The sequence below is a fragment of the Drosophila takahashii genome, chromosome 3L, assembly GCF_030179915.1.
Source record: "Drosophila takahashii strain IR98-3 E-12201 chromosome 3L, DtakHiC1v2, whole genome shotgun sequence".
NCBI lineage: Eukaryota > Metazoa > Arthropoda > Insecta > Diptera > Drosophilidae > Drosophila > Drosophila takahashii.
In genome coordinates this window covers 15,150,045-15,164,817 of record NC_091680.1, presented here as the reverse complement: position 1 = coordinate 15,164,817, position 14,773 = coordinate 15,150,045, and the positions used below count along the sequence as shown (strand labels likewise).

The window sequence follows — 14,773 nt, the reverse complement described above, 5'->3', positions numbered from 1 at the left end:
AAATTTAGCATACTTTTGTGATGACTTCAGAATATGTCAAATTAATATTAAACAAATCAAAAAACAATATTTTTAAACAATTTTTTGTACATAATTTGATTATATAAAACTTAAAAGGTAACAAGAACAAAAAAATAGAAATTTTTTTTAAATCGATTGTTTGATAAACGTTGATGTGGGAGCCTCCGAAAGTTGCACTTTTTAACGGTTCATAAATATTAAATGACATAATATTTTTTAGTGATGTTAATTTTTTTTAGTTTGTTTTATCTCATACTTTATTGTTTTCGAAAATGGAAGAAGTGCGTCTTCTAGTTATTTTTTTAAAAATAAAAAACCGAAAAGTACGTAAAATTTTGAGACTTTGGTCTGGATTATCTATATCATATAAAATTCCAAGAAATTTTACTTTTAGTTCGTTGGAAAGTTCAATCTTTTAAGAAAAAAACGCAAAAAACTGCATCCTTCTAACTGTCCTAGGAAAGAAATTACAGATTTTTGGCCAAAAAATTAACTTTCTGGCCCAGTGTGCGGCCTCCGGGGGTTAAATCCGTCCGTCCAGCCTTTGTCCCGCCGTTGTCAGTGCGAATATTTGTAGTTTATATTTAAATATTTTATGCACTTGCCTGCCAATTGTTTGCATCTGTGAGTTATGGCCTTTATTTGGCGAAAGCAAACAATATCCAATATCAATCATGGGCCGTAAAAAGCTCGTTTTTCACACTGGCTAAACAGGAAACGATTTAGCGGAGTTTCTGACATTGGGGAATAAGTGCAATGTTGTCGAATAATTTTATTAGCCCCTAGGTAATTACGCTTTATATCAAATGTCATTGTGTTTTATTGCTAGTGTCCTTTTATCAAATTAATCTGGACCAGTTATGTTGCCTACTTTTAAGGCGCGGATCATGTAGAATACATTTAAGTATTGCATGTAAAATACATTCGAATTCAAAGGATACATTATTATTTGAAGCATACTTCTTGGCGCCTTAAATATATTTTGCATACTTAAGGGCAATTCTAATTAGATATTATCGTTATTTTTTAAACGGTCATCAGAATATTAAAATCTGTTTTATATTCAATATTTTATGTATTGAAACACAAAATTCTAAGTGAAAAACTGTTAACCCTTCTCAATTGGCTATTAGCTATTCAGTTGCGTGCGACATCATCACTTGACAGTGGCGAATGTAATCCCCTGAATGTTTTAGCTAATATAGCGGGTGTAATTATTCATGCTACTAAAATGTTTCCCGCAACATGTTGCCGGGCGAATTGCGTCGAGAGCTCCACGAGCCGCACTTGAAAAATTAATGAGGGCCACTCGAATCGCTAATCACATGTAAGTGAAGCGTTCTCTGGCCAACCCTCCCTTCATGGATAATTCCTGGGGATCGAGGGTTCGGGGGGAAACAACAGGAAACGCATCGATTGCCGGGGCGTGGACAGAATTAAACTCTCGAGGGTTGCCTTTGTTGCCGAATGCCATTGTTCGATTTTATTCATATTTCACTTTCACAATAGAAAACTTACATTACGTCCTATGTCGGTTACAAAATATTTCAATTAGTTGGTAGCCTTAACTAAATTCGAGGGTTGCTCCGTAAACTATATCACAAGTCCTTATGCATAGAACAAAACAAATTCCTAATTACTTTCACCTATCGTTCCCTTTGCAGTTCGATATTATTTTTTCCCGCCCCATGAAAAACCCCGCTTAATGATTATTTCCTATATCTCGATGCTCTTGGCCTGCAGGCTCTTCAGGATGCCCAATAGCTGCAGGGACTCCAGGGGCTCGAAGTCATCTGCATATCGAACGGATGAGGGCTTCGCCACATGACGCTCCCTGGGCAAATCCAATGTCAGTGGCAGTTGTTCGGCCATCACGGAATGGTGCGTGATCAGGGCCTTCAGGCTGGTGAACTGCTTCTTGGCTCCTTTTAATCGGTACATCTGATTCCGGGTGGACTGGACTGCGTAGCTCTTGACCTTGTTGCTCCTCTCGAGTCGCAGGACCAGTTCAAAATGTCGCGGAGTGCTGCGTCGCAGAAGAAAGCTTCCAGGTGTAGATTTTTGCAGATGCTCCAGGGCTGCCTTGGCCGTTATCCTGGGCTGATACCAAGGACATGCCAGCAGCTCCGGCTCCTCATCCTCATCATCGTCTGAGTTTTGATGGGCGCTGATGTATCGGGAGAAGAGTGGAGCAGCTCTGCGGTTGCGTGGCGAATTCTCCGCCAGCAGTTGACAGCAATCGGAGATCCCGGCATCGGAGTCCTCCTCTGCCTCCTCCTCCTCCTCCTCTTCGGGATTGGAGTCACTGCTCGGCTGACTGCTCTGCCAGCAGTTGAGGGACAGCAAGGACTTTTGGGGCGATCGCTTGGGCGTGGTTGGGCTGCTGCTGCTGCTGGTGGTGCTGCCGGTGGTGGAGCTGCAGCTGCAGTCCGCATCGCGTTCCTCCTCCTCCTCTTCCTCCGCGTCGGCATGGTACGAGGAGTCGAGAAGGTCCTGCTGAAAAAGAAAGGAGAAAAACCAATTAAAAAACGATACAAAAGGAAAGGGTTCTTAAAGTCACGGTTGCCACTTATGAAAACCAATTTGGGGTTTAACCACAATATTTTACCCGAAATTGTTTCACATATCAAAATATTCATTTACATAATTTACAGGCTTTTAAATTTTGTAAATACACACCTCATCATAGTCGCTGGTGGCTTCTTCGTTCAAGGTCTGCTCCTTTTGCGAGGGCTGTGCAAAGAGTTTGCGCTGCAGAAAATTCTTCATGCTGTCGTAGACCTTGTGCGTGCGACTCTGGATCGGTTCCATGGGTTGTTTATCCATATCTCCGGCGGCTGGGAATTGCAGCTTGTTGCTCCATTGTTGGCACTTCTCGAAGGACGACGAGTCGTTGTTGTACTGACCATAGATGTCCGAGTAGCCAGGACATTTGATGGCATTGCGTAGCTGTCGGGGAGAAAACAAACAAGGTGGTTTTTTTGTTAGTTTTGGTCAGGAAAATTTGTAGTAAGTGTCAGGGGCCTGTCCCTATAAATCTTATCTACCTCGGATCTCGGGGTTTCCCATTTCACTCGAAGGACGCTCTTATGCAACAGCCACGGAGATAACACACACACACTGCCATCCCATTATCCTGGCTTTGTTCTGCTTTCGCCTTTGTTAGGCCAATCCCATTCTCGGTTCCATTCTCATACCCATTCCCATTCCTACTCTCTTATGAAAAAACCCTGCTAATGCTTTTGGGTCACTGCTGCTGTGATATCCTTGTAATGCGCTCGCTCTACTTGTTCATTGTTGTACAATTTGCCAGCCCGTTGTTTTCCCTGCTCGTATTTGCCTTTCATTTCGCTTATAAAATATTCATATGCAACTCCTGGCGAGGGTGGCTAGTGGGTTTTTTTTTCAACACCTACTTGCGCTTTAAAATTATTTAAATACTTCTCACTTTTAGGTGGGACAATTTAACACTTTGTTTGGGTTATATGGGGATGGGTTTTGCATTAAACTGAGTAGCTAGGGGCTCTAAGTGTCAACATAAATATATAAAAAGCAAGACTAGAATACATATCATTACCATAAAAGTAAGTCTGTGGTACAACTCTTATATGTTCTTAAATATTTTTTTTATAGAGCTTATCAAACACCATGAACTACGCATTAGAAAACGTTGACAATCGGAATTGCTCGGCCTTGGAGGTGGCTTACAATGTGTATTTTCTCAGACCCATGGTAATGGATTGGGATGCCAACTCCTGCTTCGATTTCCTCAGCTTTCCCGTAATTCTGCTTGCAGTAGCACTCTCCTTCATGCAGATACACCCCTCGGTGTTGTGCATTCTGATCCGTGAATTCATGGCACTCTTCGGCACGCACACACACTCGAGGGAAAAATGGCAAAATAATGAGCAATCGATTGAAAAGGAGTGCAGGACACAATGGAACCCAATGGACGACCAGGTAGAGCTGGGATTACGAAATTGAATTCGATTGCGAGTGGCGGGACTTTATAATTCAACATTCACACATTCAATAAATTAGAGGTTTGGGAAGGCAAACAAAGGAAGTGCAGACGCAGAACTTCCGTTGCAGGCCATCCCATTGATTTGCATTTCCAATGGAAAATCTTGTTTATATGTGAACAAACATGGTGGGGCCGCCCGAAAAATGGTTGCTACATCTTGACCATTAATTCGTGGCCAACGAGGCATGGCCAAAAAGAGTTTTCTTTGATGTGGCCACGCAGCGCATAAATCTGTTGAAAGTTGGGGAGAGAAAAGCGGCGTGAAATGCCTCAAAAGTGTACCTTTTATCGGCTTAAATCAAACACAATGGGCCAACAAGCGTTTAATGGCTACGATTCTTGGCAGCTACATGAGTTTTAATTTATGCAAGGCCAGCCGAAGTCCGGCCAGAGAAAAGGAACAGTAATTTCAATGATAATAGAGCCCAAAGAAAATTGGGACCGAAATAAAATCCAGACGGACTCAGACAGTAGTGGCCCAAAGGTGTTGGCGTGTTGGCCCTGTTCTTTTGATGGTTTGATGGTGTTCGTGCTAATGCAATAATCATAGGTCTATCCCCCGCTCCAATTGGTTATAGATTCCGATCCTGCCCTGCGGAAAGGTTGAGCTCTAATTGATGATGAAACAGCACCCCGGGCCCTCGGGCTCTCCATTCTGGGCCAAAGAGCTCTTTTTGTTTGGCCTGCGAGGTGTTAGCATATTTTCGTAATCAAAATGTGTTACAATAAAAACGAAAAACTCAGGTAACCGAATCGAGGCACCTTCGACAGCTGACAGACAAGAAGAAGGTAGGTAGACCAAAGACCCTTTTGGCCTTATAAAAACAGTTGTTAAATTTTCATTTATTGTGCATTTAGAAGGGGGTTGGGGCCGGGGTACAGAAATTAGTTGAAGTGCCCGGAGTGAGTCGATGAATTTATTGAAATGTTTCCTTTGTGCGCCACTTGAGGTCCCGGTACCCCCGACATATGCCTGAATTTTTGAGCCAGCTCTGGAAAATCAAGCAGCTGCTGAAGAGTCTTGAAAAACAAAACCACCCCACTCGTTCAACCCACAACTTTCCACCTTGGGAAGTGGTTACTGGTGGCTTTTAAATTGCAACCGCAATAACCAACTAACCGGCTACTTATCCGCTCACAAATTGGGCAATTGCCAAAGCAGCTGTGCTGCCAAAACAAGACTCCTCCTCTTTTTTGGCCACCCTCTAAATAGCGGTCCACCCCGTCCACTCTTAAAATGCAGTTCCAACAATATCAATGAAATTTTGAAAATTCTTTTAGACATTTTTTTTATCGAAATTAGTAATATTTCATTTGGCTCCGGGCCATTAGTCGAGCGTTTCTGAATATTTTGTTGCCATCTCGCTTTTAGTTCCAGCTAATTTGACAGTTTTATGCCACAGCAAAAGAATCTGAAAACTCAAAGTGATCCCAGCACGGACACACGTGTCGGGGCTTTCAAAATGTCAGAGATACATGGACTTACGAGTAGTTTATGACATTTTTTAAAACACGTCCCGCACACTTTTTCCCCCACCCACCGCCTTCCAAAAAAGAAAATACAGTTTTTCAGTGAGTTTTTCCATTTTAGTTGGTTAAACGAGTTCGTTTTCGGGGCTCGTAAAATGATTTTCTCACTAATTTAGTTTTATATGCCAGGCAGAATGTTTATAGTTTCAGCTTTTTCGTATGTTTTTTAAATTTTTTATTACAATTAGCTTTGCCTTTGGCTGGAAAATCCTTTGTTTAGACACATGTGGCGTGTGGCATTGGCTTTTTTATGGCCTCTTTTTGTTGTTTTTTCTTGTGGCATTTTTATAGGTGTAAAAAATTGGGTCATATAAAAAATTATTGAAATGTGAAACGAATTAAGTTGTTTCTTTCTTTTCGACCGGGTGTTTTATGCGTGTTTAAAAAGCCATTTTGATGGGTTTATTAAATGCAAATGAAAATTATTGAAATTTTAATTGCATTTTATGGGCATATCTCTTTGGGGTTTCTTCTTCTTCCCCTTTGCGTGGGTTGTTCAAGAGATTAATCTCAAGTTTTTAACATTTCTTTTGAAGAGCAGGCAATGAACTCTGGGAATTTATCACTTTGAGAGATGGTGAACAATTTAATTAGAGACTCTGACAACTTTTTCTACAACTCCAGTACGTCGGAGTGTGGAAAGTCTAGTAACTGGGCTGGCGAATAGTTTTCCCCGAGTCTAGTCGTCTAATGCACACAAATCCTTGGTGGGAAGCCATATGAAACTCAAACACGGACAACGGGCTGGCGATAACGATGATGTTGGCTAGGTTCACGGCTCTCGGTTCTCTACGTTCTCCGTTGCCGGTTGATGGCCAGACTAAGCCAAAACCAAAAACTATTTGTAGCCAGAAGAGTTTAGGTGGAATGGGGTGCAGAAATGAAAAAAGAGAGATATATTGGGGACTTGGGGGAACGGAGGGTACCAGATCCCGTTGAAAGCTTTTTTGCATATTTGCATTACATTTTCATGGCGTGGCATGTGGCGAACAAAACGAAGAGGGGCGAAAATTTATATTGAGTCGAGCGTAAAAATAACAATGCAGACAGTTGATGGTCGAGGCGGCAGACGGCATGAAAATAAGTGAAATTGTTGTTTACTCAAAGCGACGGGGCCATTCGGTAGTTGGGCAAAATATGGAGCATAAATTACAAAGCATGCAAGTCGAATGCTATCCGCAGTCGCCGGCTATTTAATTATGCTCATCAATTTGTGCAGCCTGCAGATTGCAGCTTGCAGCTTGCATTTTCCCCAATAAATCTTTGGCTTAGTGAACGAGGCGTCTGCTCGGAAATTCCTAATTAAATGCACTTAAAAGCGGTGCAATTAATTTTCTATCCTTAGAGTCTCCTCTCCAGGGGCCCGGGCCCCCAAAAATCAAAGAGTCGTCTGCATGTATGTAAATACATGTGTAGAACACAACCAGCTCCAGATAAACATTAATCACTGGCCTTGAAAGGGAGCCATAGCCAGAGTTCTTGGGGAAAAGTGCATTAAAATGCCTTAGAATTTAAATGCCTCAGCTCATTGCTGCTAATCGTCGCCAGCAGTTGATTTAATTTTAGCTGCATCTCATCGAGAATTATGAGGCCCATCACGGGATCTCCGGCCGTCGATGAAATCCACTTAGGCAGGCCGTCGAAGGCACCAGAGCATGGCATCATAAGCCACACGAGGAGGAAAATGCTTTCAGCCTGATTTCCCCAACACAAATCGCTCGAAACCATTATCTGTTCCACAAGGTTTATGCGGAAAATGATTTTTGATTTTTCTAGTTTCATGTTCAAACATCGTGAATTTTTCTCACAGTTTTGCATGTTCACTTTAATTAGAAACCTTGAAAGTAGGTCTAAATCTGAATAACGTTTTACTAATGAGGGATCGTTTAAGCAATTATATGGGATGCCTAAGTTTATCATTTTAATTAATCAAATTTATGATAGATGGTTGTGTTTCTATAATTTAAATTTAATTTTTTATTTAATTATCGCTAATGAAGATGGTTCATATTTCTTCTTTGATAAATGTTTGTAATACTTGAAGCGGAATATGAAATGAGTTAGAAAAAGTTTCCCTTTCATTAATTAATTAAAAATGTGCCAGCCTAATGAAATGTAATCAAATACTCTTCCACAGAATAATCTCTTGTTCATAAACACTTTGGCAGACTAAGCCCCACATGAGCGCAGTTCACTTTAATAAGTCGATTTTATCTTCGCCGTCTTAATTGTCTCCGATTTTAATCTAGCAATATGGTTGCAGTTCCCTCCTTTCTCCGACCCTTTCCCTGCCAAGCAGACAGCATATGGTCATTTCAGACAGACCCAACAGTTGTGTGACAATTTTATTAGTTCTGGTCTTTCGATGTACTGCAGTTCGTGACGATTCCGTTTTGTATCTTTGACCCGCGATGGGCGAGATGCCTTTTATCTGTTGCGAACCGGCTAATTGAAATCGTTTGTCAGCACAGCCAGTTCAGTTGGCTGTGTAAACAGTCTGTGTCTGGTAATAGATTTTGATAACGGAAGCGGCGGTGGTGTTGGGGCTTTCGGGGAGGTGACGAGCGATTTATACTCGGAGATCTTAGGATCCTATTTGTAAGAGGGCGCATTCTTGAACTTTTCAGTTTGAAGAAGTCTTTTGTAGAGGACTCTCGAGTCTTCTTGGTAAAACAACTCCCGTTGCGGCCACACCCATTTCCCACTTCGCATTTCAAAAGACAATCCTTTTGGGAGCCAAAACAACCAACACCTACACCAAAGGGCAGACAAAAATTGAATAAAAGGAGAGGAAGACAGATTTTCATAGATCAAAACAAAAAGAACCCACAGAGACGAGAGATACAGAAGGCGATGGGTGTCAATTCCGGTGAAAAATGAGTGGATGAAAAATGCAAAGGTCGGCATAAAAGGCGGAGGCAAAAACGCAAACTGTCATTCAGTTTAAAATTACAAACTTTTCTCTGTTCGTCGTGGTTCTTTTGAACAAATATTTTGATAAATGCTGCTCGAATGTCGGAGCATTGTTATGGCTATATACAGTGTACATACATATCTTTGTGCAGCATCTACGGATCCCAAGTCAAATAAGGAGATTAGTAAAGCAAAGTAGCTGTGGACTCAAGGAAAGTTGACTTTGCATTCAGGTAGCTGGGAAGGGGAATGGGAAAGGTAGTTTGTCTTAATTAAGCTATCGGGCCTATCGCCTTGCGGGCATCGCGGCTAGACGATAAAGCCTAGTTAGTGCTTATCTCGAATCAAAAACAAATAACATATGCGCTTTGTTTGCATATAGAAATGCATTTTGTCAAATCAATCACTATCTTTATGGGACCGACATATGTTTCGAATTCAATTCCCGACTCGGGCTTCGCTTGCTTGCTCTACTTATCGCCAGAAATCAGGCTGCATTTACAATTTGATTTATTTGAATTCAGATTTACGCTCGGCTCAGGTCGCCCCCTTTTTGGAACGCCCTCTGTTTGCATATAGTGTATATACTTTGATTTAGTTTTTATGCAAATCATATTTATTTGGCCCTATGTGATTTAGTGTTCAACTGATTTACGTCGACAGTCGAGTTTATTATGCTGCGCTGTTTGTTGTTGTTCCTGTTGTTTTGTGGCTTTGTGTGGCGGTGTGTTGTTGTTTCTGGTATCTGTGACACTAAATCATTTTAATTGTTGTCGTTCGTGTTTTGAATTTGGCCGTGCCCCCCTTTTCCCCTTTCCGCCCCTCAGCGGGTCGATATAGCGTGGAGTTCACTGCAGATAGTGCTAAGTGTGCGTGGGTTGTCTACAGAGATATTCCGATGGTGTGTGGGGAGTGTGAAATGGGCATAGACTGTTAGATTCTACAAAGCCCAGAACAGCTTGAGTCATCAAGGGCATGGATATTTATGAAGATGGATTGAGGCGAGAGAAGAATTTTATCGTAAAATTAATGTTTTATAGGGTGCATTTAATTTATATTAAATGGGGCTTCTTTACCAAATTTTAAAACTGTAAAGTAAACTATCCATTTTATTGTACTAACTGTTCTTAAATGTTTTAACGGCTTGGAATTAAGATCGTAAAGATCTCCTTAAGAAAAGATCTTTAGGGACCAAATCGGCTCAGGACGACGCCTAAGAAGATTTCGAGGATTACAAATCTTAAGGTTTAAACGAGTCCTTAAAATGGGACATTAAGTATCTAATCTAAAAACCCTTAATATTCCTTTAAGATACAAAGCTCTAAAGGAAGTTCTATTTAAAGGATCTTAGATACTAATTATATCTTTAACTTACCATCTTGTTCTTCTGCTGAGTATCCTTTTTGGCGATGTTTTTGTTGATGTTATCCGTGGCGCCAAAGCGATTGTATTGGAAAAGGCGACCCATTTTCGTCAGTTATGGGAATAAATTCTTTCGGATTGTTTACACTTTGCTCTTTTCAAACACAGACACAATATGCTAAAGTCGTAATTTCCAGAACTTTATGTGCCCTTCAAAAGTCTTCAAAAAGTTAGCGCGTAAAATGAATTCGATTCGGAATCGAAGTCGAAGTCCGGCGAGTGTTGAATTTCGGTACTGGGTTCGTTTGGAATTCGGTTTTTGATTCGGATTTCGAGTACCGGGAGCGATACGAGCGATCGGTTCGAAGTGCGCAGAGGGAATGAAATCCACGGGGCGACTGCATCGAAAAATACAACGGAAAATGAGCACGAGACGCAGAGCGAGGAAGAAGAAGAAGCGGTGAGGTGAGGTGGGCGGGGGTGAGTCAAAGAGAGAGAGAGAGAGAGCGGCAGAAAGGAAGGGAACGAGGGCAGCAACAGCCGCTGAGATACAAATACAAATTTCATGACAGGCAAGCCGGCGTTGTTCATGCATTTACCGCTAGTTCATTCTATGCCTCTCTCACTCTGGGTGTGTGTGAGTTGGTTTTTCTTCATTTGCTGTGCTCAAAGCACTCGCACACACACACACAACCGAGCAGTGGAACACTCAAAACAGCAACAGCGCAAATAGAAGTAGAAACCGGAAAATGAGACTAGTCGACTCTGAGATACCCGGTAATTTGTTGCCTATCCCAAGGCGTAGAAACGCTATGTCCTTATAGATCAAACGGGGAATAGTTCTTGGGTAGTTCACGAAGCTACATCCCAAAAATCATACCTCTAACTTTTAAAGATCCTAAGATCTCGATGAAAAACAAAATATAATATGGTTTGGTAATATAAAATATTTTAACAATCTAAAATATTTTTTCTATTTGCACTAACATTTTATTGTAATTTACTATTTCAATCCAAAAATAAACCTATTTTTAAGAGTTTCTCTCACTTCCAATGCAGTTGAGTCTAGTATTTCCCTCCACTATACGTATACCGGGTATAAAAACCACTCCAACAAAAAGCGAAATGAGAAAAATTTACTACAACCAACGGAAACTACACTGAAACAAAAAGGAACAGCGAAATGTAAGACGAGACATGGCTGTTTTGGGCAGCAGTCAGCAGGCAAAGTGAATGAAATGGAAATGGAATGAAATGCGAGTTTGAGTGACTGACGGACTGACGATGAACCTTGAGGGTAGGAAAGTCAGTCAGTCATTCATTCGGTGAGTGAGTTGGTGAGCGGACGAGCGGGTGAGTGAGTGGGTCTGTCACTCCTCAACAAGTTGAGTCCCCAGTGGGTGGTTTTGGGTGGTTTGGGTGGTTGGCGGGTTGCCGCTACTGCCTCTGCCTCATGGGAAGGGGCAGGAGTAGCGGGTAGCGGGGAGCGAGGAACTTGGCCCGCTGGCGAGTCATTCATTTTGGACAGCAAGCAGCAGAATCAGCAGCAGTTTCTGATTCTGATTCTGAATCTGAAGCGGTAGCAGTGGCAGCAAAAAGCGACCGAAGCCCAGTCGAGTTTTGACTTTTCAATTCTTTATTGACGGAAGGCGTTTATATAGCCGAGGTCAGCATAATATAACTAAATAAAATTAAATACATATTGAATAGTCATATAAGAGGGTCTACAATGGCAATCGAAAATTAATTAAATATAATTTATGCAGACTAAAATCATAACAACCTACTTAAATTATATCTGATAATGAAATTAAATCCTAATATAATTAGCTCTTAAGAAACTAAAAATTGTTTATATTAATATTGTCATGTGATATCAATTTAATTTAATCTTTAAAATTCAGTCGAATTGAATTTTACACAGAGCTGCTGTTTGGTATATATTGACCCTATTTAAAAATTTAATCAGCCAAAGAACGCCTTCGTAGCTTTCACTACTATTATTTTGATCCTAGCCGTGTGTCCTGAATGAGTCCTTGCCCATAAAGGTGTGCGACTGTGTGTGTCAATGATGCGCGCTCTACATTTGGCTTCTTCATTTGCCTCTGTGTTTTCTGTGCTGGTTTTACACATTGCCTTTTGCTTATTTGTTTAACGTCCTCGTAATCGTATGTAGCTGCTCTATAGCCACCCACTGGGATGCATTTCCTACTGCCAGCCATCCTTTTTTTTTCCTCTTTATCAGCCGCACTACATTGAAACTTTCATCGTCTTTTTCTGGTTTCTTTTTTTGCACGAGCATAAAATAAACACAAAAACTTTGCAGTCTCATTCAGCAGTCGGTACCAAAGTCCTGCAAGCCCTCCGCCACCACCCCCCAGATTTTTCCAGCCCCTCTCCCTGGCTGGCCGTAATTATCATTATCCTTTTGGCTCTCGTTTTGCGCTTTTCATTTTTCCGTGTGCTGTTTATACAGGCAACTATGGCACTTTAATTGAAGTCAATTTTTTATACTCTGCGGCTGCCCTGGCAACTTTTACCGCTGCCCCGCCCCCGCCCCCCATTTTCCAGCAACCATTTTCATTGAAAATAATTTTGCAACTTATTAGCACCTCCGGAAATTATGAGTTCAAGTTTTTTTGTGGCTTGTTTACGAGCTGCGCTTGGCTTGCTCCCATTTTCGCATTTTATTATTAATTGAGCTGCTCCGGTTTGGCTTCAGAGGTTTTCCCCTTTTGTTTACTTAATTAGTGCTTCGGAAGGATGAATGAAACTTCCATCAGTGGAGGTCCTGTTGTCAAGAGAGTTTTGTGGCTTATATCAGGTTGGGTTTCCAATTAATTTAAACTATGTTTTTTTTTGGGGACTATAGTGACTTTTTGGACAGCTGCCCTTAATACCTGATCGGCCACCTTAATAAATCATGCAAGCATAAAAACTAAAATCCCATTTTTTGTGACTCCCATAGCAGCTTACTATTAATCCCATATTTGGATGTATTTTACCCCTGGTCAGGGAATATGCTACCCGCATATTCTACCCTCCTGCACAAATTATTTTTTATGGCTGGGATATCAAAGCCAAGGCCAGGAGCAAATCACAATTAGATTATAACATTAATAAGTCGCTTTAACAAATGTTCAAATTTTACGCCCTGCTCAAATCACCACCCCCTTCTCGCAAACCGAGCGACCTTCCACTTAGCTAAGCTGATATTTTGGCAACAGTTGCGAAAATTGAATTCGGTTGCAGCATTTAATAAAATATCCCATTGTATGGTATCGATGAGAAAGCACTTTCGGGAGTCTCAAGGAAAGAATACATAAATCAAGTGCAACCCCCTGACATCGGCAGCTGGGGAAGAACTCCTCCTCCTTACTCCTTGCTCCTGTGTGAATTGCAGTTTCATTAGATAGAAAGCTTTTCCATCTCTGAGGTTGATTTGTCATCACAATAACATCAATTTTCGAGTCTGGAATTTTTTCCACAAGAGCCTTTGATTTTTCCATGTGAATGTTGTGTAAATTTCGCCAGCTGTTGCCTTTCCACAGCCCGAGTTTTCCTCTCGTCGACTTTCAACCGCCACTCCACTCGGCACTTAATGTTTGTCAATTATTTGCAGTAATTTGCAATATTTCTAAATGCTTTTGCCGAGAATGGTGATCCGCCCCTTAAATTGTTTTTAATGGCCATTTGCACTTAAGCATCGACTGCAATAACACCCCCTCAACGGAATGTAATGGCTTCATTATTGAGAGCAATAAATGGCCTACAAGAAAACTCTTGGTTCTCTGTTTGTTATTGTCGTTCAGGTCGTTGGGTTTTCCTGATTTAATTTATAGTCGCAGCGCGTAAGGAAAATAAATGTGTATTTATTGACAAAAGACAAGTCCAATTTTATTTCCCACCGCGCGACAGGAGGTCGATGGCAAGTGTTAAAAACGTAGTTATAGATATGCGGCAAAAAAACAATTTGTTTGCTCTAAAACCCACTCTGATCATTATTCCAAAAAAGAAATGTTCATGGGGCTTTGCCATTGAAAAAACATTTGGCCTGCGGCGTCTTTGTTTCCTCTTAGATTTTCCACATTTATCTTTTATCTTTAACCCGATTCTCAAGTGACTCGAGCAATTATGTTTATAAATGATTTGTTAGGGGTGGTCTGGAGTTCTCTAGATCGGACTGAAGTGTTTTTGGGTTCCCTGGTAATCCTTTATTTTATTCAAGCCCCGAGAATTATGTGTGAAAACCATTAAATCTTAGTTTAATTGTTTTCTGCTCTTGTCAAAGCCTCTGGGGCAATGGATTTTGGATCTCGGGTTTTCCGTTTTCTGTATTCTCCAGTTTTGGTTTACGACTGCCGGCAAGTTCAACGGATTTTTTAATTGCTGCGCCTTGCGTTTTGGTTGATTTTCAATGTTCTCGTTTTATTTGTTTCGGTTTTCGTTTCGTTTTTCCCCCCTTTTTTCGCCCGCCCCCTTGTCATAAATCATTTTGGGTTTTTCATTTTCGGGGGAGGGAAAGGGGGAGAGCATAGCATTTTGAATAACTTTTGTTGTTAATTTCTGTTTTGATTTAGCTCCCAAGAAGCGGTAAACTTTCGTTATTCATATTTTATAGGACATTAACTTGTCCCGCCGATAATTTTGTTTGACATGGTTTTAGTGTCTGCCCCCGGGAAAACCGTGATTCTCCTTAGTTAGCGCTTCCCGATCAATCAGTCATTTATCAAAGTTTCTTTCACTTTACTTTTCCCAGCGGCCCCGCCCATTCATATTTCTCCTGATAAAAAAGCCCGCTGGATTTTGGGAATTTCTCACACGTTTCGTTACATATCAAATATATGGAGTTTTCCCCCCTCTCTACGATGCTTGTTTTCTTTTTCCTTGTACGTAATGGCTCCGATAACGCCCACATTAACG

The 14,773-nt window shown here is 41.1% G+C and overlaps 1 protein-coding gene across 2 annotated transcripts; it reads right to left on the bottom strand.

Annotated features, from left to right (window-relative positions):
• Window positions 1-1,472: 1,472 nt before the first annotated feature.
• Window positions 1,473-10,246, bottom strand: LOC108067769 (uncharacterized). 2 transcript variants are annotated; one of them, XM_017156964.3, is made up of 3 exons: window positions 9,864-10,246; window positions 2,701-2,970; window positions 1,473-2,514 (listed from the first exon to the last, which is right to left on the bottom strand). In XM_017156964.3, exons 1-3 carry the CDS (start codon window positions 9,954-9,956, stop codon window positions 1,738-1,740), a joined length of 1,140 nt encoding a protein of 379 aa, XP_017012453.2. In that variant the 5' UTR covers window positions 9,957-10,246; the 3' UTR covers window positions 1,473-1,737. The 2 variants fall into 2 exon arrangements, with proteins under 2 accessions (XP_017012453.2, XP_017012452.2); XM_017156963.3 differs by having other exon boundaries at window positions 1,473-2,517; window positions 9,864-10,245.
• Between the last annotated feature and the right edge of the window lie 4,527 nt (window positions 10,247-14,773).